The sequence below is a fragment of the Ranitomeya imitator genome, chromosome 2, assembly GCF_032444005.1.
Source record: "Ranitomeya imitator isolate aRanImi1 chromosome 2, aRanImi1.pri, whole genome shotgun sequence".
Lineage (NCBI taxonomy): Eukaryota > Metazoa > Chordata > Amphibia > Anura > Dendrobatidae > Ranitomeya > Ranitomeya imitator.
The window spans coordinates 76,193,276-76,218,282 of NC_091283.1; the positions used below are offsets into that span (position 1 = coordinate 76,193,276).

A 25,007-nucleotide genomic window follows, 5' to 3' on the forward strand; every position below is an offset into this window, starting at 1 on the left:
ATCTCCACTATGCGTGCAGGGCCACATCTGGCGGCCCTGCATAACTGGACATGCGGCGCATCTTTCCAGACCGCAACACGTCTATTTATCTTGTGGAGACACTCCGTCTCCGCAAGATAAATAACCCAGTCTATGAATACGATGCGGTGATTCCGCATGTGTTCAATGAACACATCTGGAATCACCGCGCGTACAACGGGGCGGTGCTTTGGGCGGAGCGGGGTATCTGCTGCGTTCAAAGCGCTGCCAATATGCCCCGTGGAAATAAACCCTTAGGCCGGTTTCACACGTCAGTGGTTCTGGTACGTGAGGTGTCAGTTTCCTCACGTACCGGAGTGTTGTGAATTCTGCTTTTGGGCTCCCTCCGGTGGTTGTAGGTGGTAATGCAGTTGTCTCTGGGCTGCAGTCCTGGACAGGTGTATCTGCTGATTGCAGCTCTGACTGGGGTATTTAGGTTTGCAGGACTCATTAGTCCTTGCCAGTTGGTTCTCTGTCTGGCTTCTCCTGCTTAGCTGCCAATTCAGCAAAGATAAGTGTCTGTTTCTTTTTCTATGGCACACAAGCTGTGTGCTTGTTTTTGATTGTATTCCTGCTCAGAGTTTAGTAGTCTCTGGAGTTGCAGACATACGTTCCACGTCTTTAGTTAGATGGAGGACTTTTTGTATAATCTGCTGTGAATATTTTTGGAAGGGTTTTAATACTGACCGCACAGAACTCTATCCTATCCTTTCCTATTTTAGCTAGAGCGGCCTCTTGTGCTAAATCCTGTTTTCTGACTGTGTGTGTCTTTCCTCTCCTACTCACAGACAATATTTGTGGGGGGCTGCCTATCCTTTGGGGTTGTGCTCTGAGGCAAGGTAGTATTCCTATTTCCATCTATAGGGGTATTTAGTCCTCCAGCTGTGACGAGGTGTCTAGGGCTTGTTAGGTACATCCCACGGCTACTTCTAGTTGCGATGTTAAGATCAGGATTTGTGGTCAGTATAGTTACCACCTACTCCAGTGAAAGTTTTCATGCTGCTCCAAGGTCACCGAATCATAACACCGGAGACACTGACTCACGTAGACACATTGAATTCAATGTGTCTCTGCACATGTCAGCGTGCTTTCACGGACCGTGTGTCCGTGTGCAAAACACGGAGACATGTGAGTGTTCGTGGGAGCGCACGGATTACACGGACGCTGTCTGTGTGCAGTCCGTGTGCCGTACAGGAGACAGCGCTACAGTAAGCGCTGTCCCCCCCAGCCTGGTGCTGAAGCCGCCATTCATATCTTCTCTGCAGCAGCGTTTTCTGGAGAGAAGATATGAAAAATTCTTTTTTTTTCTTTTTGTTTAAAATAAAGATCCCTGTCCCCACCCCCCTCCCACCCCCTGTGCGCCCTCCCGCCAGCTGTTAATAAAATACTCACCCGGCTCCCTCACAGCTTCCTCTCAGCAGCAGCTTCTCCTGTATGAGCGGTCACGTGGTGCCGCCGATTACAGTCATGAATATGCGGCTCCACCTCCCAGAGGGGTGGAGCCGCATATTCATGACTGTAATGGGCGGCACCACGTGACCGCTCATACAAGAGAAGGCGCGGAGAGGACGCTTCGAGGGAGCCGGGTGAGTATTTTAGTAACAGCAGGCGGGCGCACAGGTGGTGGGAGGGGGGTGGGGACAGGGATCTTTATTTTAAACACGAAAAAAAAAAAAAAAAAGGATTTTTCATATCTTCTCTCCAGCAAACGCTGCTGCAGAGAAGATATGAATGGCGGCTTCAGCACCAGATGGAGGGGACAGCGCTTATCTCTAGCGCTGTCTCCTGCACGCTCCGTGTGGTACCCAGTCGGCACACGGCTGCCGCACGTGTGCCACACGGATGGCCTAAGTGAGCTCATGGACACGGATAATTCCGGTACCGATTTTTCCGGTACCGGAATTATCTGGACGTGTGAGACTGGCCTTAGTCAAACTCACGACGTCAACTGTGCAGATGGAGATGCGTAGCTGGAGCAGGGGAAGGTGAGTAACTGCTTGTTAGTTTTATGCAGGTGAGTAACTGCTTGTTAGTTTTATGCAGTGCAATCCACTGGGCAGAAAATATGTATTTGTGTAAAAACCATTTAAAGGTGTTATCTACTACTGGACAGCCCCTTTTAAATGCCCTCAGACCACTGTCCAGGTGTTTCCCAATTATAGTTTTCTGGGTTGTTACTTACTCTCCCCGGGTGCAGGGCTGCCTCTGAGCTGCTGCTCCAGTCTGTTTATTGGCTGCAGCAGTAATGCCATGATGACCGTGTGCATCACATCTGCAGCCAATCACTGAGCTCAGCAGGTCATGCTATCTACATCTGCAGAGCCGCTGAGTTCAGTGATTGGCAGCAGCGGTGAAGTAAGCTGTAGTCATGATGTCACCACTGCAACCAATAATCAGAGACTTTAGCAGCGGAGGAACCAGGGAGGGTGAGTAATATCAGATATTATTAATTTAACCCAGTGCTGGCCTTTAGACTCTGACATCTATAACATGAAAACCTCATTAAAGTATACTTGCCTTCTGCACAGGCGCCATTTGGCCACTCTGAGCCCTAGGTCCGCTGTGACCCCTCTGACATGCACAAGGTCACATGACGGGTGCAGCGATCAGTGTGCACTGTCACTAGTGGGGGACACAGAGCGGCCACATGGCACTGGTGCAGGTGACAAGATAACTTATTGAGTTTATTGTAGAGATCTGGGGCATTTAATGCTGGGTCCATACTTTAGGACTGAGTAATTATTATGCATCTGCATTACTCAGCTTTTATAATAAGATATTTGGGCTCATGCACACGTGACATGTGGCTCCAATTTATCTTATATTCACTCCACACGTCATGCCTATGAGGCCAAATATGTTTTCTCTGGGCCTAAAGTGTGATCCTAGAACAGTATAAGCCTAACTTTTTTCCAGACTCACGATTTGGGGGTGGGATTTTTTGGGGAACATTCAGTATGTTTAATGGATACTTATCATGGACCTAAGGCAGTGAAGAGGAGACTTCAGTATGTGCTGCTCAGGCAGTGTGAGCGTGGATCCATTGTGTGCATCGGCTGTTATTACACCCTGAGCAGCGCATCAGCAGTCAGCGTGCACCGGATCCGCCGTCCTGTGTTCACCTGACCTGAGTCTCTACACGTCTTTACAGGTCAGGTGCATAAAGCAATCGAACCCAAACACCGCCCCAGCATTTGATTTCCATCTCTTTGGCTGTACTCTTGGTGGGCAAGACAAGGACAGCCATGGGACCGTTGGGCAGCACTTTGCCCATGTCTACTGTATCACATACCATTAAAGGGACTCTGTCACCTGAATTTGGAGGGAACAATCTTCAGCCATAGGGGCGAGGTTTTCGGGTGTTTGATCCACCCTTTCCTTACCCGCTGGCTGCATGCTGGCTGCAATATTGGATTGAAGTTCATTCTCTGTCCTCCGTAGTACATGCCTGCACAAGGCAATCTTGCCATATGAACTCGAGCCTGGGAACTTTTCTGAATTTTTCCCACGCTCGAAGGACATCCAGCAGAGGGTGCCTCACCGCGAATGAAGGTAACTACAGGTCATTGACCTAGTTTCCATTCATTCGCTGGGGTTTTACAGTCAGGAGCATAGCTGCATTATAGCAGAGATCCTGGCTGTAAAAAAAATTAACCCCTTCAGATGGATTTACAACGTGGGACGTTACAGATCCTCGGAAGGTATGTATATTGTTGGTTTATTATTTTTTCTTTGTCACAGAGCGAGGGTCTTCAGCCAGTGGATTGAGCGTACAATAAAATATTACAACAAACGGTGTGTTTATTTCATTAAAATACTTTTTAATAATGTGTGTTTTTTTTTTAAATCTTTCATACAATTGGATTAATAATGGATAGGTGTCATAATTGATGCCTCTCCATTAATAATCTGGCTTAATTTCACCTTACAATAGCAAGGTGGCATTAACCCTTCATTACCCCATATCCCACCGCTACATGGGAATGGGAAGAGAGTGGCCAAGTGCCAGAATAGGCGCATCTTCCAGATGTGCCTTTTCTGGGGTGGCTGGGGGCAGGTATTTTTAGCCAGGGGGGGCCAATAACCGTGGACCCTCTCCAGGCTATTAATATCTGCCCTCAGTCACTGGCTTTACTACTCTGGCGGAGAAAATTGCGCGGGAGCCCACGCCAATTTTTTCCGCCATTTAACCCTTTAATTTAATAGCTATAACGGCCAAATTTTGCACATACACACTAATAACATTAGTAGTGTGGAATATGCAAAAAAACGGGGATATGACATGGTTTACTGTATGTAAACCATGTCTCATATCATGTCGGGTTTTTGAAGGAGATAGCAAAAGCCGGCAATTGAATTACCGGCTTTTAAGCTATCTTGCACTGGATGAAATATTTATATATATATATATATATATATACTGTATATATATATATATATATATATATATATATATATATATATATATAAATATATATGTCTCACTAACATATATATATATATATATATAGACAGTATATATGTTTTTATTATTTTTTGAGCACATGGATCCCTTGTATATCCGTATGTCGGTTTTGCAAGCCTGCGAGAAAATCTCGCAGTACGGATTACATACGGAGGATGCCATGCGCAAAATACGCTGACACACCCTGCCTACGGAGGAGATACGGACCACTATTTTGGGGAATTTTCAGCGTACTACGGCGGTAAAATACGGACCGTATTGTCTTACGCCGAGTGTGACGCCGGCCTTACAGTTACTGGAAAGCAGATGGGACTTATTGAAATCTCCTGCTCACTGTGCTTCATTGTCACTCAGCGTAAACTGATCTGCGGTGCGTGTTTCATATCTGCAGCATGGCAATTTCTCTGCGGATCCTCTGAGTTTTCGGTGCAGACTTTCCCCATAGACTTGCATTAGATGCGGAAAATGTGTTTTTACTGCGTAAATGCATCAAAAGTGCATTCAATCCCCACCTAAGTATCTAAATAAAGTTTTGTCAAAGCCAAATACTAGGAAGTCTAAAAAACAAAGCTGCTTAAATTAAAGCATGACACGCCAACAAGAGACAAAAAACACTGAGTCAAAAATTAATTAATTAATTAAAAGATGCACACAAAAAAGCAATGAACAAATGCAAGTAATGTAAATAGGTACAGAAATTATGTAGTGTCAAAAACTGCCCAAAAGCTTATTGTGGGAACATAGCCTTAAGCAGTGTTTCCTAGAGCGGATTCCTCTTGAAAATCTTGTCTGATTTTTTATTTTTTTTCCCACCTCCAAAAAGTCCTGTGTGAACATGTACTTAAAGGGCTTTTTTTTGTCAAATAATTGTTTACTATAGATCCACTTAATATGTTCCATTGGAAAGGTCTGACTGCGGGGAATCGAGGCTATGCTGGATGCAGAGGTTCCCAATTATACATAATGATGTCTAAAGGTAAATTTTATCAATCCTCCCTCCTTACACGACCCCTAATTACCTCCCTGAAATCTTCCACAGGTCATACAGTAAGTGTAACCATGATGTATGATACGAACAACCTGTAAAATAACAGGAAAGTCATCAATCAACCATGACATGAAAACTACTGACGAGTGAAGTAAACACTTCATCTTTTGACAATGGCACCTGGAATGCACTGTGATATAGAGAACTGTGAGCTAGAACGTTACGTGGCCAGTGTCGGGTTTAAGAGGTGGGTGGCCCGGGCCCATTTTGGAGGGAGGCCCATTTTTCAAGGTGCTTCAATATGTAATGCAAAAATACAAAATGAAACAAACGCAAGTTTATTTACAAAAATCATTTACGCAGAGTAATTTACCGTAAGTAAAATCATTCATTTTTTACAATCCGGCACTTTCCTTGATTTGTGTGCTGCAAAATCACTAATGATGTCACTAAAGTCCAATTCACGCAGTATATCTGACCTTGTCAACCCTTGAAGTCCTGAAAGGGCGTTAAAGATTAAAATATGTACATATGTATGTGTGTATATTGTAGAAATGTGGGCTGTCTATCTCAAAGACTGCTGCTGGGCTCTATATGTCAGAGGCTTCTGCTGGGCTGAATATGTATGAGAGGCTTCTGCTGGGCTGTATATATGAGGGGCTTCTGCTGGGTTGTATATGTATGAGAGGCTTCTGCTGGGCTCTATATGTCAGAGGCTTCTGCTGGGCTGTATATATATGAGAGGCTTCTGCTGGGCTGTATATATATGAGCGGTTTCTGCTGGGCTGTATATGTATGAGAGGCTTCTGCTGGGCTGTATATATATGAGAGGCTTCTGCTGCGCTGTATATATCTGAGGGGCTCCTGCTGGGCTGTATATGTATGAGAGGCTTCTGCTGGGCTGTATATGTATGAGAGGCTTCTGCTGGGCTGTATATATCTGAGGGGCTGCTGCTGGCCTGTATATATCAGAGGCTGTTGCTGTGCTGGCTGTATATATAATAGAGGCTGAATAAAGTGTATACCCACCACTATACTGTAAACAGGTCCACACTATATACATACAGTATTCAGACACACTAAAATGCAGGATATAGTGTGGACTTGTATATACAGTATGGTACTGTGTAGGACAGGAGCTGCAAGAAAGTTACACAGACAGACACACATAGACACACACACAGACAAAGATCATACTCACCCACAGCAACACTGTGATGACTGACCCACTTCACCTCTGGACCTTCAGTGACTGAAGATCCAGAGTGAAGTCCTGCCGCGCTCTGCGGTGGAGAATCCTCTTCTCGCGCCTACATCGTGGCGCGGCCTCCTTCCTCGAAGGTAGCTGAACAAACTCTCATCTGATCTAATCCGAGGGAGCGATCATATAGCTGAATAGGGAGCGCCTAGAAGCTTCTGTTGGGATCGGAGAAGGCTGGCGCATGCCATAAGCTAAGCATTAGGTACAGGGAGGGAGGGTACTAAGGAAGGCTGGATAGCCAGGTCAGTGGATGCTGACGCAGGTCATGTGCCAGGACTCTGCCGCTCTGCGCCAAACACTGAGATGTAGGACCGTAGCCAGGTCCCTACACTTTCTCTTTTGTTAAAAGTTCCTATCATTAAAAATGGTTCACAGCAAAGAGACGTGTATTTTACATGTTTTGAGATATTTATCCCTATATTGGTGGGAGGCCCCTGCTTGGTGGGTGGTTCAGGGCCCTTGGGCCCACCCCTAAATCTGGGCCTGTGCGTGGCGCCATGCTGATCTCTGTCACCGGGCAGAAAGCAATGGCCATGGAGAAATGGGAATAGATGGTCTAGTCTGATGAATGGAATCTCCGTTTACATCCGTTGCCCTAAATTCTCCAGATCTCAGTCCGGTGGAGCATCTGCTAAGAAGACAAGTCCAATCTGCAGTATGTAGGCCAACATTCTCAATGCAATCAAGGTAAGAGTGCCAGCTCACAGGCGCGATATTTCCAATAGTCCTGCTAAGACGGGATAACTTCAAAGATGTCTCTCACCCAGGGAGTGTAAGATCAAAGGCCGGACTAGTCCTGCAGGGATTCTCTTCCGTCCCTCAATATCGTATGTAAGGCTACAGATTAAAACTTCATTTTTAACAATGACCACGTTACCCTGTAGCTTAAAATTTTTCATTAGATTACGGGACTGTGTACGTGTACGGTTAGAGCTGGGGTTTTGAACAGTTCTAGGACCTGAGAGTTTTCCTTGGAATTGGGGTCAAATGTTCCTCCAGCCTTTCTGCTTATACTGGGAGGTCGTGCCAGATACCCGACGTGACACCGTGAACCTACACTTCCCAGAGGCTCCCTGCGTCTTGTCTCCGCTCCTTACTGCTCTCTTCATAGAGTAGGTGACCATGGATTACATTTCAGGGCCAGAATCACACATATGCCATCAATAATAATCTTTATTTATATAGCGCCAACATATTCCACAGTGCTTAAAGGGACTCTGTCACCTGAATTTGGAGGGAACAATCTTCAGCCATAGGGGCGGGGTTTTCGGGTGTTTGATTCACCCTTTCCTTACCCGCTGGCTGCATGCTGGCTGCAATATTGGATTGAAGTTCATTCTCTGTCCTCCATAGTACACGCCTGCGCAAGGCAAGATTGTCTAGTGCAGGCGTATACCACGGAGGACAGAGAATGAACTTCAATCCAATATTGCAGCCAGCATGCAGCCAGCGGGTAAGGAAAGGGTGAATCAAACACCCGAAAACCCCGCCCCTATGGCTGAAGATTGTTCCCTCCAAATTCAGGTGACAGAGTCCCTTTAGAGATAATACAATAATTCCAAGATAATGACGACCCTGCTCGTAAGAGCTTACAGTCTACAGTGAGATGGGGGTGACACAAAGTACAGGTGTGCATTTACAATGATGGTCCAGCCATCATGGGGAAATGGGGATAGATACAGGCTGCATGAGGTAGTCACCAGCCAATATGTGTGGTGCTTTTGGGTGAAGTGGAGTTTGGAGAATTATGTTCAGAGAAATAGTGAATGGGCTATACTTAAAAGAAGTTAGATTAGGGAATATGATAGGCTGCCGTAAACATATGCAGAGCTTTAGGCGCTTCCTAAAAACACAAGTTATAAGTAGTCCTAATTTTTTTGGGTAGAGCATTCCAGAGTCTTGGTGCTACTCGGTAAAAGTTTTGGACTCGGAAGTGGGAGGTACAGATTAGAGCAGATGTTAGCCGAACGTTGCTTGCGGAGCGTTAAGCGCAAGTAGTCCGATTAACAGAAATGATGGAGGACATATAGGGGGGCCACACTGTGGAGAGCATTATGGGTAAGAAAAAGTAGTGTAAATTGAATCCTATAATGTAAGGACAGCCTGTGCAATGACTGGCACAGAGCGGATGTGTCTGAGTCCCGTTTAGCCAGATGGACAGCCATGGCTGCTGCATTAAGGATGGACTGGAAGGGGGAAAGTCGAGTGAGGGGGAGGCCAAGTAATAGAGCATTACAGTAGTCCAGGCGGGAGTGGATCAGGGCAACAGTGAGGGTTTTTGTTGTTTCCATGGTGAAAAAGGAGCAGATTCTAGGGATGTTCTTCAGGTGTATGCGACAAGAGTGGGAAAGAGATTATATATGGGAGGTGAAGGAAAGATTGGTGTGAGACATAACACCCAGACAGCGCGCCTGCTGCCTAGGAGTTATTATGGTGCCATCCACGGAGAGGAAGATGTCAGATTTAGGGAGGATGGTAAATTCCGGGAGCAGAAGTTCAGTTTTGGAGAGGTTGAGTTTCAGATAGAGAGCGGACATGATGTTGGAAACTGCGGACAGTCACTGGTGTTCTGTAGTACAGATGGATAAGGACAGGGGATGACGTGTATAGTTGTGTGTCATCGGCATGAAGATGGTACTGAAAGCCAAATCTGCTGATGGGCTGTCCAATTGGGGCCGTTTAGAGAGAGAAGGGGCCAAGGACTGAGCACTGAGGTACCCCGACAGCGAGAAGAAGAGGACATGAAGTGGAGCCAGAGAACAGAACACTGAAGGAGCGGTCAGAAAGATAGGAGGGGAACCAGGAGATGGCAGTCACCTCTATGCCTATTGAATGGAGCAGGGAGAGTAGGAGATGGTGGTCAATCAATAATTTTAGTACAAATGTCGCTAGGTGTACCAGATCCAGGGGATGGGTGACCTCAGTGCGCATAGATGACCTGGAAATGAATTAGTGGCGGATGCAGGTACAACCATCATCGCACCATGAGCTGCTTATTGTGGTTTATTGCAGGCGATATATGCATTTTTTAGTAAGTATTTGCATACATTATTAATTTTTCATGTATTGCAAAATTAGGGACTTATTAAAAGATCTGCTGCAACCATCCTGGCGCCGGCTACCACACCGCTTCAAAGGCGTCTTTCTCCCCAAAACGCAAACAAAACCATTCAGATAGGAGACTCGGTCCCTAGAAAAGTCAAACATGTAGTACAGAGTTTACTGATTGTGTTACATGATAAAATGTTTTTAATGTCTGTAAATGTGGAGCCTTCGATGCCCCCTTGGTGTGGCCAAGAGCTCGGTCCACCGTTCAGTCACTGAGACCATCATCTCATGGTCGTATTGAATCCCCAGGCTGCATACACCGACACTGCAGGAGGCGACAGCACGGTGTCGGTGTTGTGTGCTATATATACATTGGTGAAATCTGGGCTAAGGATGTGGTTGTTATAGGGGCCAAATCCTTATGAATAAATGGTTTAATTTTGGTTTTGGGGATTACAGACTCCATTTAAAGGATTTATAGCAAGTGGTTTGTACCAAATGCAGCCACAGGGCAGGGAATAATGGCCGGCCTCCAAGGACCTGACTACATGGACCCCCACAGGGGCCCAAGACTGTGCGCCTCCGCTCCATTGTGCTAAGGGGGTGAGGGACAAGGCCGAGCCATTACTGGCATCAGTGGGGTCGCCTCTCCATACGTCTGGCTATAAGTGGTCATGTCAGCGTGTCTCAGCACTATAAGGCCTCACCAAGTCCTCAGCCACGCCTTATCCTCACAGCCACCACCCTTCATCCTGTCAGGAGTGCCCCTGGAGGAGCCTGGCCAGCCCTATGGCCACCCACACAGTGAACCCTCCCATGCCCACTTGTCCTAACAGCCCAAAAATGGACACACCGACCAAAGCCCCGTCAAACTACAACTCCCACAAAGCAACGCGGCTTCCGCAAACTAAAAGCCTACGCTCAGCTTATGAATATTCATCCATCCAAGACCAGGCAGCCAATGGGACGGCGTGTGACCACGTGATGCCCGGGTATGGGTTTTAGAAAGAGCTGCTCATGAATATGTAAAACCCAGGCAGCCAATAAGGCGCCGGGCGGTCACATGGTACGCGGCTGAGGGTTAGGAAGAGAAGTTATCTATCAGTGAACACGGTGAAGAGCCTCAGAGCTCAAGTGAGCAGTACACGGGGCGGAGGGCCGTCCGGCGGCCGGGGAGCCATAACACCTCAGAGAGGGGACAATACCCCCCTAACCCGCCCCCACATCCCTCCCGAATAGACAGCGGGCCGGGGGGCGATAGCCGGCAGTAGCAGGCTGGCGCTCGGTGGGTCACCGCCTAGCATGCGCTGAAAATGCCTATCCTCCTGTTCCTCATAGACACGTCCGCCTCTATGAACCAGCGCACGTACTTGGGGACGACGTATTTGGATATTGCCAAAGGCGCGGTAGAGCTATTCATGAAGGTAACGCGCGGCGCTGGGAGTGTGCGGTGCTGTACTGTGCGGTGCTGTACTGTGCGCGGTGCTGTACTGTGCTGTGCGGTGCTGTACTGTGTGCGATGCTGTACTGTGCGGTGCTGTACTGTGCGGTGCGGTGCTGTACTGTGCGGTGCTGTACTGTACTGTGCGGTGCTGTACTGTACTGTGCGGTGCTGTACTGTGTGCGATGCTGTACTGTGCGGTGCTGTACTGTGCTGTGCGGTGCTGTACTGTGTGCGATGCTGTACTGTGCGGTGCTGTACTGTGCGGTGCTGTACTGTGCTGTGCGGTGCTGTACTGTGTGCGATGCTGTACTGTGCGATGCTGTACTGTGCGGTGCTGTACTGTGCGGTGCTGTACTGTGCGGTGCTGTACTGTGCGCGGTGCTGTACTGTACTGTACTGTGCGCGGTGCTGTACTGTACTGTACTGTGTGCGGTGCTGTACTGTGCTGTGCTGTGCTATTCACTGCCCGTGTTGTGTTTGTGTCCCCGCAGCTGCGCGCCCGGGATCCGGCCAGTAGGGGCGACAGGTACATGCTGGTTACGTATGACGAGCCTCCATACTGCATCAAGGTAAACGCACCCCGCCTGCCCCCGCTCACACCCGACTCCGGGGCGGCTTGTTGCGGGAGGACCTGTAAGGCCGCCATCCAAAACCACACTGTCCTCCTGAGGGGAGGAGGGGGGGACTGTGGCCGCCGGGGAGGGCAGGGGCGCCCGGGCAGGCTGGGAGGGGAGGGGGAGGTTTCGGCGGGAGTAGCCGGGTCGCGGCCACTGAAGATGGCGGACATCTTGCTTTTGTATGGGGCTCGAGCGCTTGAGATGGAGGTGGGGCGGAGAGAGCGCTGGAAGGGCGGGGCGAGGTGACGTCATCCCTGCTGCTTCCTGACTGGTGGAGGCTGGCAGCCGGACACGCCCCTTCCTGTTTGGCTTGGCTGCGCGTTGATTGGCAGCAGAAGCCATAATCCTCTGGCTGTTCCGTCACCTCCGCGCCTCCTCCCCCGGCGGCCTCACACTGAGCTGTCATCTGCTATGGCACAGCAGCCCTCACCTCACACGTGGACAGCTCCACATTAACCCCTCAATGACAGCTAGTTTTCATCATTGCACCCTCCCACTGACAGCTGTATGTGGGCCTGTGTGTTTTTTTTGTTTTTTTTTAAATCTTTTAGGACACAGTTTGTTACCATATAATATACTGAAAACCAGTGGGGGGTTTCCAAATAATTCCGCCATGGTGTTTTGTGCCTGCAGCTGTCACGGTGCAGTGATTCCTCATGGCGGTATGGTTACTGCCATGCCACTCTTGGTGTATGTTGTTCTCGGGCAGCTGTCTGCCATGTTTTTGCCTTTTTAATACCATGTTTTGCTTGCTGCTATTGCCGCAGTTGTACTTGCGAGGATTCCATCAGTTTCAGTGTGTATTAATGTACTCGCTGCTGTTCTGCTCTTTTCGGTGACGTGTCAGTGCTTCAGACGATCTGATCTATGCATGAGCCTAAAGTTGCTGTTATAATGAAGGTCTATAGAGCGGCCTTGTGACGCACCGACGTCTGGGTCACACAGAGAGCAGTGTGGCCCGGAGAGTCTGCAGAGCGGTGACGTCACTGAGAAGAGGAGCAGTATATTAATTCACTACATGACATGCACATATACAAATATTTAATTAAAAAATATATACTTGGGAGGGCTTCTTTAAAACAAGACAGGTTTTTCTGCTGCATTTTTGTGGGCAATATTTTGTTAACAACTTCCTTCCTTAGTATATTTTGTGGGGAGAATGCGGTGCTGAGCCTGCACCATTCATGTTGGTTGTTGGCTGTGTTATACAGAAGGCACCTGCCTCTTGACAGCAGAGATCGGAGCTAGCTCAGACCGCTGCCGTTCCCAATCACTTTTACATCACGTCTAGCAGTCGCAAGGGTTGCCCCGTGGCAGTTGGGACCCATAAAAGGCACTGACATCTAGGTAACTTCTATGAAGTCCAGCCACAGGCCGGGTTTCATAGGAGACATATATACCGTGTACATATACAACTTGCCTGAGCTCAGACAAAGAACTCCGGCGTGTGTTTGCGACACGGTGCCATTCTTATCCTGTATAATGGAGCTTGATTTTACTATTTTTCAATAAAGTCTCACATTGTAAAGTGCTCGCATCTCCCTTACTTTTTTTTTTTACTTTCTGGATACTATGTTTGGTCATATTAAAGTCCTCTGCTCCTACACACCCCGAGCTGCTTTCTACAAGCTTCCTTAGTATTTGCATAATTTTTACCACACAGTGAATGCCATAAAACAAAAGATAATGGCGGAGTTGTGCATTTATCGCCATTTCACGTTTTCTTTAGTAAATCATAGCAAAATCATATGGAGATGTCAATAGAAAAATAAAACGTTATGGATCTTGCAAAGGAGGAAAACAAAACTGTATTTGCTGCATTATGGGGTTAAGCAGAGCGGTGGAGTCGGTAAGCTAAACCTCCGACTCCCCAATTTCCATGACAGACTCCACCAAAATGGGCTCCAACTTCACATCCCTGGTTAATAGCCCACTTGTTTTGCTTTTGCTTCTGCAGTAAGCTGCTGGTTTTTACCTCTAGATATCCAAACAAGACATCCGCAGCATATACTCTGTGAATATACTCTGAATATACACATGTACTTTGCATCGGCACCTGTGGCATCACTTTATGAAGGGCCTGCTACAGATTCTCTAATAATGGGGTCTGTGGTGATGGATTCGATTTTCTGTGCCGGGCTGCCCCTTAACATGAGCCTCCTGCCGTCTATTAGGTTGGCTATGTAGTATTTCTTTATTCGAGGGTATTGTGGGTGAAGACGCCTAAAACTGACTTGTGAGATTTGGCGACACAAAGAACTCTGTTTGCCTCAGCGTCTGGGGTTGAACAAGACCAATAAGGACGGGTGAACTTGTGTTTTTCTTCCCGATGACCAGTTTAGACTACGTCAGCCATGTTGGTTTTTTTTTTGGCCCGAACACGTAACCAATGGTTGAGCAGCCCAAAAAAATCCATCATGCCCAGTTCATTTTGTTAAAAAAAAAAATTAACACTGATTTGTATCACTGAAGCAGTCAATGATTGTGGTCGAAGTCAGCCTTTATGGGAGTATTGAGGCATCAGGAATGACACTGCTAAATGTTCTGCTGTTTCTGTTAATACGAAAACACAGGATTGATAAGCAATATTGTTACTCCTAATGAACATCCACATGCGTCAAATGCTGCGTGTTTTTTTTCTGTGAATCTCACCCTAGGCATTGCAAAGAGTTAAATCATTGAAACTATGCAGCAGAAATTGACATGCGGCGAATTTAGAGCTAAGGTTTCGTTCAGATGACTGACTCTTTTACGGATGCAATGCTGTTTTATAACATAACTAGATGGTGGCCCGATTCTAACGCATCGGGTATTCTAGAATATTCATGTAGTTTATTTATGAAGATTTAAGAATAATGCAATGAATACATTGGATTTTCTGGGTAAAATATATACATTGTCATTAAATTTTATTGCTCCTAGAACTTAATACAACTGAACGAAATTATTAAACAGACCATCAAAATATGTATAAACCATTACATGAATATCTAACTATTTAAATAAATCATCAGATGAAAGAAGTACATCGACACTATAATATATTTGATAACAATATCAACCCCAAATATTTTTGTACACCACATTGACTGACAGAACGTGACTGAACTACGTGGTACTGTGACTGACAGAACTTGTCCAGTAAACGTGACTGAACTACGTGGTACTGTGACTGACAGAACTTGTCCAGTAAACGTGACTGAACTACGTGGCACTGTGACAGAACTTGTTCAGTAAACGTGACTGAACTACGTGGCACTGTGACTGACAGAACTTGTTCAGTAAACGTGACTGAACTACGTGGCACTGTGACAGAACTTGTTCAGTAAACGTGACTGAACTGCGTGGCACTGTGACTGACAGAACTTGTTCAGGAGACGTGACTGAACTACGTGGCACTGTGACTGACAGAACTTGTTCAGTAAATGTGACTGAACTACGTGGCACTGTGACAGAACTTGTTCAGGAGACGTGACTGAACTACGTGGCACTGTGACAGAACTTGTTCAGGAGACGTGACTGAACTACGTGGCACTGTGACTGACAGAACTTGTTCAGTAAACGTGACTGAACTGCGTGGCACTGACTGACAGAACTTGTTCAGGAGACGTGACTGAACTACGTGGCACTGTGACTGACAGAACTTGTTCAGGAGACGTGACTGAACTACGTGGCACTGTGACTGACAGAACTTGTTCAGGAGACGTGACTGAACTACGTGGCACTGTGACTGACAGAACTTGTTCAGGAGACGTGACTGAACTACGTGGCACTGTGACTGACAGAACTTGTTCAGTAAACGTGACTGAACTGCGTGGCACTGTGACTGACAGAACTTGTTCAGGAGACGTGACTGAACTACGTGGCACTGTGACTGACAGAACTTGTTCAGGAGACGTGACTGAACTACGTGGCACTGTGACTGACAGAACTTGTTCAGTAAACGTGACTGAACTACGTGGCACTGTGACTGACAGAACTTGTTCAGGAGACGTGACTGAACTACGTGGCACTGTGACTGACAGAACTTGTCCAGTAAATGTGACTGAACTACGTGGCGACCAATCAGCGACGTGGGATTTCCGTTACAGACAAACAGAATTAGACGATTATATGGTAGATGAACTGTAAATGGTCTTGTAAATGATTTAATTAAAATGCATATGAATGACAAGTGAGGAAAAAAAATTGTGTTTTCTGGATGAAACGCTGACTGATGGATCACAAAGGGTGAAACTACAATAAAAATTTGCAAAGTTGGTTTCCGAAGCTTTGGTGCAGATTCTTAAATCCAATGGTTACTAGGTTAACTAGTAGCTGAGATCTGTAAGGGCTACTCTTCTTCTCTGCTGTTGTATTATGCTGCTGATTTTTCCCATTCCATGGCAGATGACCCTTTTTGAGAGCAGTTTAAGAAGTACATGGGGCAAAAAAGGCTGTGCATATCTGGTCCCAATCAAGTCGGAGAGTATGGGCGACGTGGTGGGTAAAGGCGACCTTTACAGAGCATAAAATGGAAGTTGTGACAGCTGGATGATCTAGTCATTTGTTTGCTAATTTTCTGTGCCCAGATTTAGGGAGGTTTTTTTTCCAAGCTTTATAAGCTGTGGCAAAAAAACCTCTCTATGGATTTGCAAAAGTGCTGTAAACTTTTCTGCTTATTTCATTTCTTGCATTGAAAGCGTGATATTTTAAAGAATAAAAATATCTTAACTGACATGTCATTGTTTTCAGATCCACGGTGATGGTACTTTTACCCCGTGGATTTTTTTTTTCTGCAGTGTATGGATTAGCTTTTGACGTTTCCATCCACCCTGCTGCAGGAGGATCTGCCATATATGCGCCCCATGGGAACACAACCTGGTCATTCTGAAGAATGACAGGCATGGACAGGCAGCAGGTTTCCTTACCAAATGTGTAGTGTCCCCAGTGTGGCACCTGCCGACAGGTGTACTTCTGGTTTTCTGGGGTCTCTAGTAGGGGATGGTAGTGCTCTTTTCCTGCGCGTTGCAGAACTGCTTATTGATATTTCGAGAGATCTCGCATGAACAGTTCACTGGCACATAATGACAGATAATTAGTGGGTGAGCCTGGAGATATTTCACTGTAATCGGCTCTGCCCTTCTATAATGTGAGCATTGTCCTATAATCACACAGAGATTATTTTCAGGCATCTTGTAAATGTTCAGATCCATTTTAAGTGAAATCCAGTACGGTTCTGTTCATGTAAGAATCCCCACTCAACTACTTTCTAGGAACAGCGCCACATTTGCCCACAGGTTAGGTGTGGTATTGCAGCTCAGCCCCATTCGCATTATTGGTGCTGCATACAAGGCTGGACTCTGTGGACAGTTGTGGAGAACTAGACCATTTTCTTTGTGGCACATTGAGACGCTGCTGTTGGAGCCACCTGTGGTTATTTGTTATACACTTGTGAACATTTAATCCTCCTGCCAGACCTGGAACCACATGAAAAACTCCCATGTCAGTCTAAGGCTCTGGGGCGTGGAGAGGCGGCCAGGGACCGGCCTTGGAGTAGTCATCCGACCTGTCAGACTTTTCAAAATGTTTTCTCTAAAAAGCCACACGTTTGCAGAGTAAAATTGGGACTACAATCAGCTGGGGAAAAAAAAAAGTCCCCCATCCCCAAAGATTGCGCTACGTGTTGTCTCTTATTGGAGTAGGTGTGCCGTCCTAGGTGTCCGGGAAAGTTTGGGTGCTTTCATCTCCCCGATCATGGCTTTTAAGTTTTCCATGTAGTCATGGCACATGATAGATCTGTGGCCGAGCGGCGATCTCTGTAAATGCCGTTTTGGATTCCCACGTGGTGACTCTAATCGCTTGTGATGTTCGGGTGCTGTGTACCATCTCACCTAGCTGGATAGACTTTCAGGACTTCAGGCATTTTCAGGAAGGTTATTAATGATTGCTCCTGTCTGGATAATTAACTTACAAACAAGTTGCTGTTTACTATATATTCAGTGTGGAGATATTGGATGTTGGTTCAAGCTGCAGCTGGTTTTATTGCAGCACTTGGGCCAAGTCATGTTTCTATAGATATTCATTTTTTGGCGTCACCAGTAAGTTCCGCCGATTAGTATTTTGTTCTGTAGATTTTTCTGAAACATTTCTGCACCAGTTCTCCTGTGGTTTGTGTCTCCTTATTTCCCTTTGTTTTGGATACTTTCTGTTATTTAGATTGGATGGGGGCTGTGCACTCTGTCCTGGGTTTTTTTTTTTTTTTAATTTCTGCCCAGACCTGTCACAAAACCAGAAGGATTTCCTACCACCAGCAAAGTGAATGAGATTCCTCAAGTCTCATGCACACATTGCTTAGTTTTACCTTGCAGATTTAAATCTGCATACAAGTGAATGGGGAAAATAAACGCACCTACGGTATTTTATGCTGCATTTTTCCTGCCAACTCATCAGTATCTACAGTAGACTTTTCTGCTATCACTACTCAGCGTGTGCACGTGATGGCTTTCCACTGCAGAGAAGCACTAGAAATTCATATTTTCTGCAAGAGAAATTGACCTGGTGGATTTTAAGTTTGTGCTGCATCCAAAGTAAAATAAATAATAATAATAATAATAAAGTGGAGTGGGCAGAAGATTTCTTTACATCCAGTCTAGTTTTCTGGAACCGTAAGATATCGCTTATTTTGTGCAGCGAAAATATGCAGCATCAAAGAATGCACCAAATTTTCTTTGTGCAAACTTAGCCTTAAAGGGGTTTTCCAGATTTATCACTAAAGTCTACAGTCACTCTATATGGCGGCGCATGCTGTGTGAATTCTCTGGTGACGGCGTTGGTGAGACAGAGTGGTAATGTAACCACAAGTATGCAACATGTTTACTCCTGGCCACACTACGACTAGACTTGCACGGCTTTGTATTGAGCGAGGCTGCGCACATCTAGTTGCACTATGGCCAGAAGTATGAATATTGCTTTTGTTTTTGAGGGACCTTTTTGACAAATGATTGTGACAATTGGGCAACCTTTTTTCCTATTGTCTGCTGTAAATGCATGACCAAAAGGATGAGTGATCCTTATGTTGGCATTTAAACTGGTTGTCCTACAGTCCCCAGCACACGGATGAGCCACAGGGTAAATAATAAGGCATTGATAATATTTGGTGGAAACTCCCTTTTTAAAACTTTTTTTTTTTTTTGGTAAACTTTTATAAACCCCTATGATCCAATAATTTCAGTAGATTGACTCTGATCATTTTATGTTCCTTTTGGAAAGCCTGATGAAATTACTGACTGCACCCCATAGGAATGAATAGGATCAGGATGATTTTGCTCCCAGTTTTTATTCTGATTTCATATTTACATGAAGGTCACTGGTACAGACATAAAACCTAATGCAAAGCGGCTTTAGTTTAGATGAGTTGATATGATGGCTTTGCATAAATGGAAATAACCCGCACTGATGGGGAAGTAATTGAGGATGTAGCCTGCAAACTGCAGGTTAATGGTAATGTGTCCTCGTGTGCACACTGACGCTCCCGGCCCAGGATTACCACTGTGCTACAGGTTGCCACATCAGGACTAGTTATATCTAAGTCATAGAAGGGGGTCCCCTGCCCAAGACTGGCACCAAAGGGGATAGCCGTTTAGAGCAGCTCCCACTATGGTGGACCAGTGCGATATAACATTTTACGGCTGGCTGTTTAAATTGTGCGTCCACCCTCATTTAATCAAGAGGCGCTCCACATGTGAGGCCATCTGTGATTACCGCTCCCAAACAGCATACATAGCTGTGAATGTCTTATCGGACAACCCTTTATGAAATATTGTATTCCCCAGTGTCTAATAATGTACCCACCTCTTGCTCCGGCGCGGTCCCAGCCATGTCTTTGTGTGCACGGACTCTGGTGACATTATGTCCTGTGTGCACTGCGGCCGATGTCACGCGAACCCTGGAGACCAGCACGGACATCGCTGGAATGGTGGCGGTGCAAGAGGGGAGTAGCTACCCACTGAGCCACCCTGCTGGAAGAAATTTAATAAAATGGAAATGGATGAATAGATTCGGGTTGGGCTTGGCCAAAATTGCCTCCACTGAGTGGACACTTGAGGCTTCCATTGCACACAGGGTCTGTCCTTTGATATGAGGCATGCCACACTGTGAAGGCACAATGGATACATCTTTCCTGAAGGTTGTTTTGGGTCACACATTGGTGGGAGCGGTTTATAGAGGTAAATCCTGCTGACCGCGTCCCTATAAGGTGCATAAGATTAGATACAAGCCTGCACCGCTGGGAGGTTCCCTGTACGGCTCCATGCGGATACAACGATCGCAGCCTGGATTAGATACTGCAAATATTTTTTCACAACAGTAAATACAAAGTGGACTTTCTACCAGTGTCTAGATATAAAAAGTGAAAATGTTCATCTGCCAATCATGCCTTTCATTTTATATGATCTATGAACAGAACATTGGACGTCGGCCATAATGCTGGGAGTTCTGCCATCACATGGGACTGTCGTGGAGTAACGGGGAGGTGCGGACTGTGAAATCATCTTGTGCATTTGGGAGGAAAAAAGCCGCACTGAATGATTTATGCATAATCGTGGGCAAAAAACGACAACTCTCCTGGGGATCTGAGAGGAACAGTTTCTGATAGGAAATAATTGTTTTAGACATTGAGTTGTTTGTAGATTTGCAGACTTGAGTGAGAATGAGAATCTGGATTTCACAAAGCTACGACAGAAAGGTGGTGGCACATTTATTTTCCGGTTACATTTTCTTCACTACTCTAATGTAAATAAAAAATGTTTAGATTAGTGAAAAAAGTACTGTTAAAATGATATCCTTGTAATTGTGCAGACCTGGAGAATCCTTATGCTGAGTCATTTTTACCATCACAATCATGGCGGAATCACTTCTTTACAATTTCATTGTATGATATAATAAAATGGATATTATTGGCGAGAGTGATGGAAAAGTGAAAGTTACGTTTCCTTGGGAGAAGGAGAGAAATAATCTGGTCCCAAAGGGGGTTAAACAACTTCAATCAACTTTTTTGTAGCTTATAGGTGGTTTACGGCGATCGGTCGGCCAATGTAAGCAACACTTTAGGCCTCATTCAGTTGTTGTGTTTTTTTGTTCTGTTTTGCTTTTTTCCCCTATGCTTGTTGTACGGGAGTGATTCTCATCTGTGTTTGGTCAGTTTCCATAATCAGTGTATTTCTTGTGAACACCCCATGGACTATAATAGGTGCCTGTCCTTGAAAAACACAAATCTCTGGATGAGGCCTCCAGCATTCAAGATGGAGTTGAGACTTAAGGTACCGTCACACTTTAGCGACGCTGCAGCGATACCGACAACGATCCGGATCGCTGCAGCGTCGCTGTGTGGTCGCTGGAGAGCTGTCACACAGACCGCTCTCCAGCGACCAACGATCAGGGGAAAGACTTCGGCATCGTTGAAACTGTCTTCAACGATGCCGAAGTCCCCGGGTAACCAGGGTAAACATCGGGTTACTAAGCGCAGGGCCGCGCTTAGTAACCCGATGTTTACCCTGGTTACCATCGTTAAAGTAAAAAAAAACAAACGCTACATACTTACCTACCGCTGTCTGTCCCCGGCGCTGTGCTTCTCTGCTCTGGCTGTGAGCACAGCGGCCGGAAAGCAGAGCGGTGACGTCACCGCTCTGCTTTCCGGCTGCCCGCCGCTCACAGCCAGAGCAGAGAAGCCCAGCGCCGGGGACAGACAGCGGTAGGTAAGTATGTAGCGTTTGTTTTTTTTTACTTTAACGATGGTAACCAGGGTAAACATCGGGTTACTAAGCGCGGCCCTGCGCTTAGTAACCCGATGTTTACCCTGGTTACCAGCGAAGACATCGCTGAATCGGCGTCACACACGCCGATTCAGCGATGTCAGCGGGACCTCAACGATCAAAAAATGGCCCAGGCCATTCCGACACGAGCAGCGATCTCACAGCAGGGGCCTGATCGCTGCTACGTGTCACACATAGCGAGATCGCTACTGAGATCGCTGTTGCGTCACAAAACTTGCTAGCGATCTCGCTGTGTGTGACGGGGCCTTTATGCAGACAGTGGGGTGTTAGATTTGGGTGTTGTGTAAAGATAATACTGTGGTCTTGGAGCTGAAGTCCTCCATGTTCTCATCCAGCTTATTGTCTGGGTTATTAGTTGCTGAGGTTTCCCCCCACCCCTGCCTCTGATGGTCCCTCTCCATCAGAATGGCTGTTTTTGGCTCACACGGGGACTGTTCTTTTGACTGTCTGGTTTCTCAAGGATAGTTTGCTTACAGAGAGGAACGGCTGCCAGATTTGGTATTCATTCTTCGCAGCTCTTAGAGGCGGTAAGGCTGCAAACTGCTGACATCCCACGCTGCCCCCTTCGTAGTGTACCAGTGGCACTCCTGTATCTGCCTGTACTGTAGAAATGGACCGGGTAGGTTCTTCTGGGACAGAACTGAACAATATGTCTTCAGCATTTTTTTTTGTCTTGGCAGTAGCTTCCCTTTTCCTAGAATTTGAGTGCAAGTAATGGGTGCTTAACAATAGACAGGACGACTTATTACTTGTGTTTGTTCCTGGCCAGCCGCTGCACTTCATGCCTGCAAGGAAAGCAGCTTCCTGGCCAGAAAAGAGAATTATCCTGCAGTCATTGGCGGGGATTTTGTGTGGGCTCAATATGTTCATCCTAAGCTTCTCGGTTCAAGGGGATGAAAATCTAAAATCGCCATAAAGTCTGTGCTTTGGTTTGCTATTCCTCTTTTACTCCTACTAGGGGTCTTATGTATAGATTGACAACTGGGTGTTACCATTCACATTGTCCCCACACACTGACACTGTCCAGGCACGGGTTAAGGGTAATGCTCCATTGTCTGCTCATACATTTCTAGGTGGAGGAACAGTGCTAGGTTCACACTTGCGTTGCGTTTTAACAAATCCGTTAAACGGACTGCACTAACGCAAGTGCCGACTTTGGCACTGCGCTAGCGCAGATGGAGCATCTGCTAGCTCCATCTGCACTAGCAGTGCGCTAGGAGTGACGGACCCGGAAACGCTGCAGGCCGCGTCTCGGGTCCGTCACTCAATGACGGCACATCGCTAGCGCACGCCCATTGTGAGCGTGCGCTAGCGTTGCGTTCGCCATTACAAGTAATGGCGGCGTTAACGGACTATGTTATGCCGCGGTGTAACGTAGTCCGTTAAACGGGTTCACACAACGCAGTGTGAACCCAGCAGTCACATTATCCAGAACCATTTCATTTGGACTACAATAATTTCTAGAAGCGAACATGTTAGGAGGGCAGGCGAGCTGTATACCGCTGCTATATACCATTCTGTAATGGAAAGCCGAATGTCTTTGTGGGTGCTAGTGGCTCTTGTGCAATACCAGATATAACCTTGCCACTGATGGTGGCCTCATTGACTCCCTTACGTCATTTTGGCCTTTATGACCTTTTTTTTTTTCTTCCATATTAATTTCACTTATTGTTCTGTTCCAGGAGCCATATTCTCCCCCCACCCCACGGTGATTCGCTATATAGTGGAAACATTTTGGTGTAAATATGAGCAATTTGTATTTCCATGTCGCCAATTTATTCCGCAGCACTTTACAGTTCAGCATTTATCGTAACTTTAACAAACTTGTATTAACTCTACAGGCAGGAATGTAAACAAAACAGCAATTCTACTGCTGGGTTTGAGTTTTTAGTATGCTATTTTTCTGCAGAAATCATGCTCGATACCAAACTTGTATTGACGTATTAGTTTTGTAAAATAAATACTGTACATGCGGTAAAAAAAAAATACAATTGCTCTATACTGAGAGCCCTAAGTTTTACAATCTCCGTCAGCAGGGCTGTATCCGAGAGCTTATTGGTAACGTGTTGTTACATGCAACTTTTCTAATTTTTACTACTCACTGGAAAACAATCAAAAAAACAGTAATTATAATTTTTTTTTTTTTAAGCACTATTCAATATAATCATTGTCTTTCTGCTTAGACAATTATTATAATAATAATAATCGTTATTTTTATATAGCGCTAACATTCCGCAGCGCCTTACAGTTTTGCACACATTGTCATCGCTGTCCCCAATGGGGCTCACAATCTAAATTCCTTATCAGTATGTCTTTGGAATGTGGGAGGAAACCGGAGAACCCGGAGGAAATTCACGCAAACACGGAGAGAACATGCAAACTCTTTGCAGATGTTGTCCTTGGTGGGATTTGAACCCAGGACTTCAGCGCTGCAAGGCTGCTGTGCTAACCACTGAGCCACCGTGCTGCCCAAATATAACTTTCTTTGTATGAGGACTTGCTTGTTTGCCGGACAAGCTGTTTTTATTGGTACAATTTTTTTTGGGGGGATGCATACGGCGGGGAAAAAGTATTGTCAAACACTTAATGCAATATAATGCAAATTAATTATGTAAAAACCAAACAATGCAATTTGTTTTTTTTTTTTCTTCTTTTTTTTCATTCTGTCTCTCAGTTGAAGTGTACCTACGATAAAAATTAGACCTCTTCAATCTTTGTTGGTGGGAAAACTTGTAAAATCAGCAGTGTATCAAATACCGTATATACTCGAGTATAAGCCGAGATTTTCAGCCCACTTTTTTGGGCTGAAAGTCCCCCTCTCGGCTTATACTCGAGTCATACCCAGGGGTCGGCAGGGGAGGGGGAGCGGGGGCTGTCTAATTATATGCACCTACTCCCGGTGCGGTCCCTGCATGTCCCTGCTTCTTCTAGCGCTGCAGCTTCTTCCTGTAGTGAGCGGTCACATGGTACTGCTCATTACAGTAATGAATATGCGGCTCCACCTCCCATAGAGGTGGAGCTGCATATTCATTACTGTAATGAGCTGTAACGGTGACCGCTCACTACAGGAAAAAAATGCGGCGCCGGGGAACAGACGTGCAGCGACGGCGCCAGGAGCAGGTAAGTATGACGGGGGCTGTGTACGATATTCACCTGCTCCTCGTTCCACCGTTGGCGCCGCTGTCTTCCGCAGTGACGCTCAGGTCAGAGGGCGCGGTGATGTAATTAGTGCGCGCCGCCCTCTTCCTGAACGTCGGCGCAGAGGATGGGAAGACAGCGGTGGAACGGGAAAGGTGAGTATAGCAAGTGCCGGGGGCCAGAGAGGTGAGTATGTAATTTTTTTAATCGCAGCAA

At 46.1% G+C, this 25,007-nt stretch overlaps 1 protein-coding gene across 3 annotated transcripts in view; it reads left to right on the top strand.

Moving 5' to 3' along the window:
* Positions 1 to 10,905: 10,905 nt before the first annotated feature.
* LOC138661950 (integrator complex subunit 6-like) overlaps positions 10,906 to 25,007 on the top strand; it is a 59,352-nt gene continuing 45,250 nt past the window's right edge. For all 3 annotated transcript variants that reach the window (XR_011317987.1, XM_069746980.1, XM_069746979.1), the window contains exons 1-2: positions 10,906 to 11,204; positions 11,716 to 11,793. Coding sequence is in view for 2 of the 3 variants with exons in the window: in XM_069746980.1 (XP_069603081.1) it covers positions 11,094 to 11,204; positions 11,716 to 11,793 (189 nt within the window). In the remaining variant the exon portion in view is untranslated. The remainder of the gene's footprint in view (positions 11,205 to 11,715; positions 11,794 to 25,007) is intronic.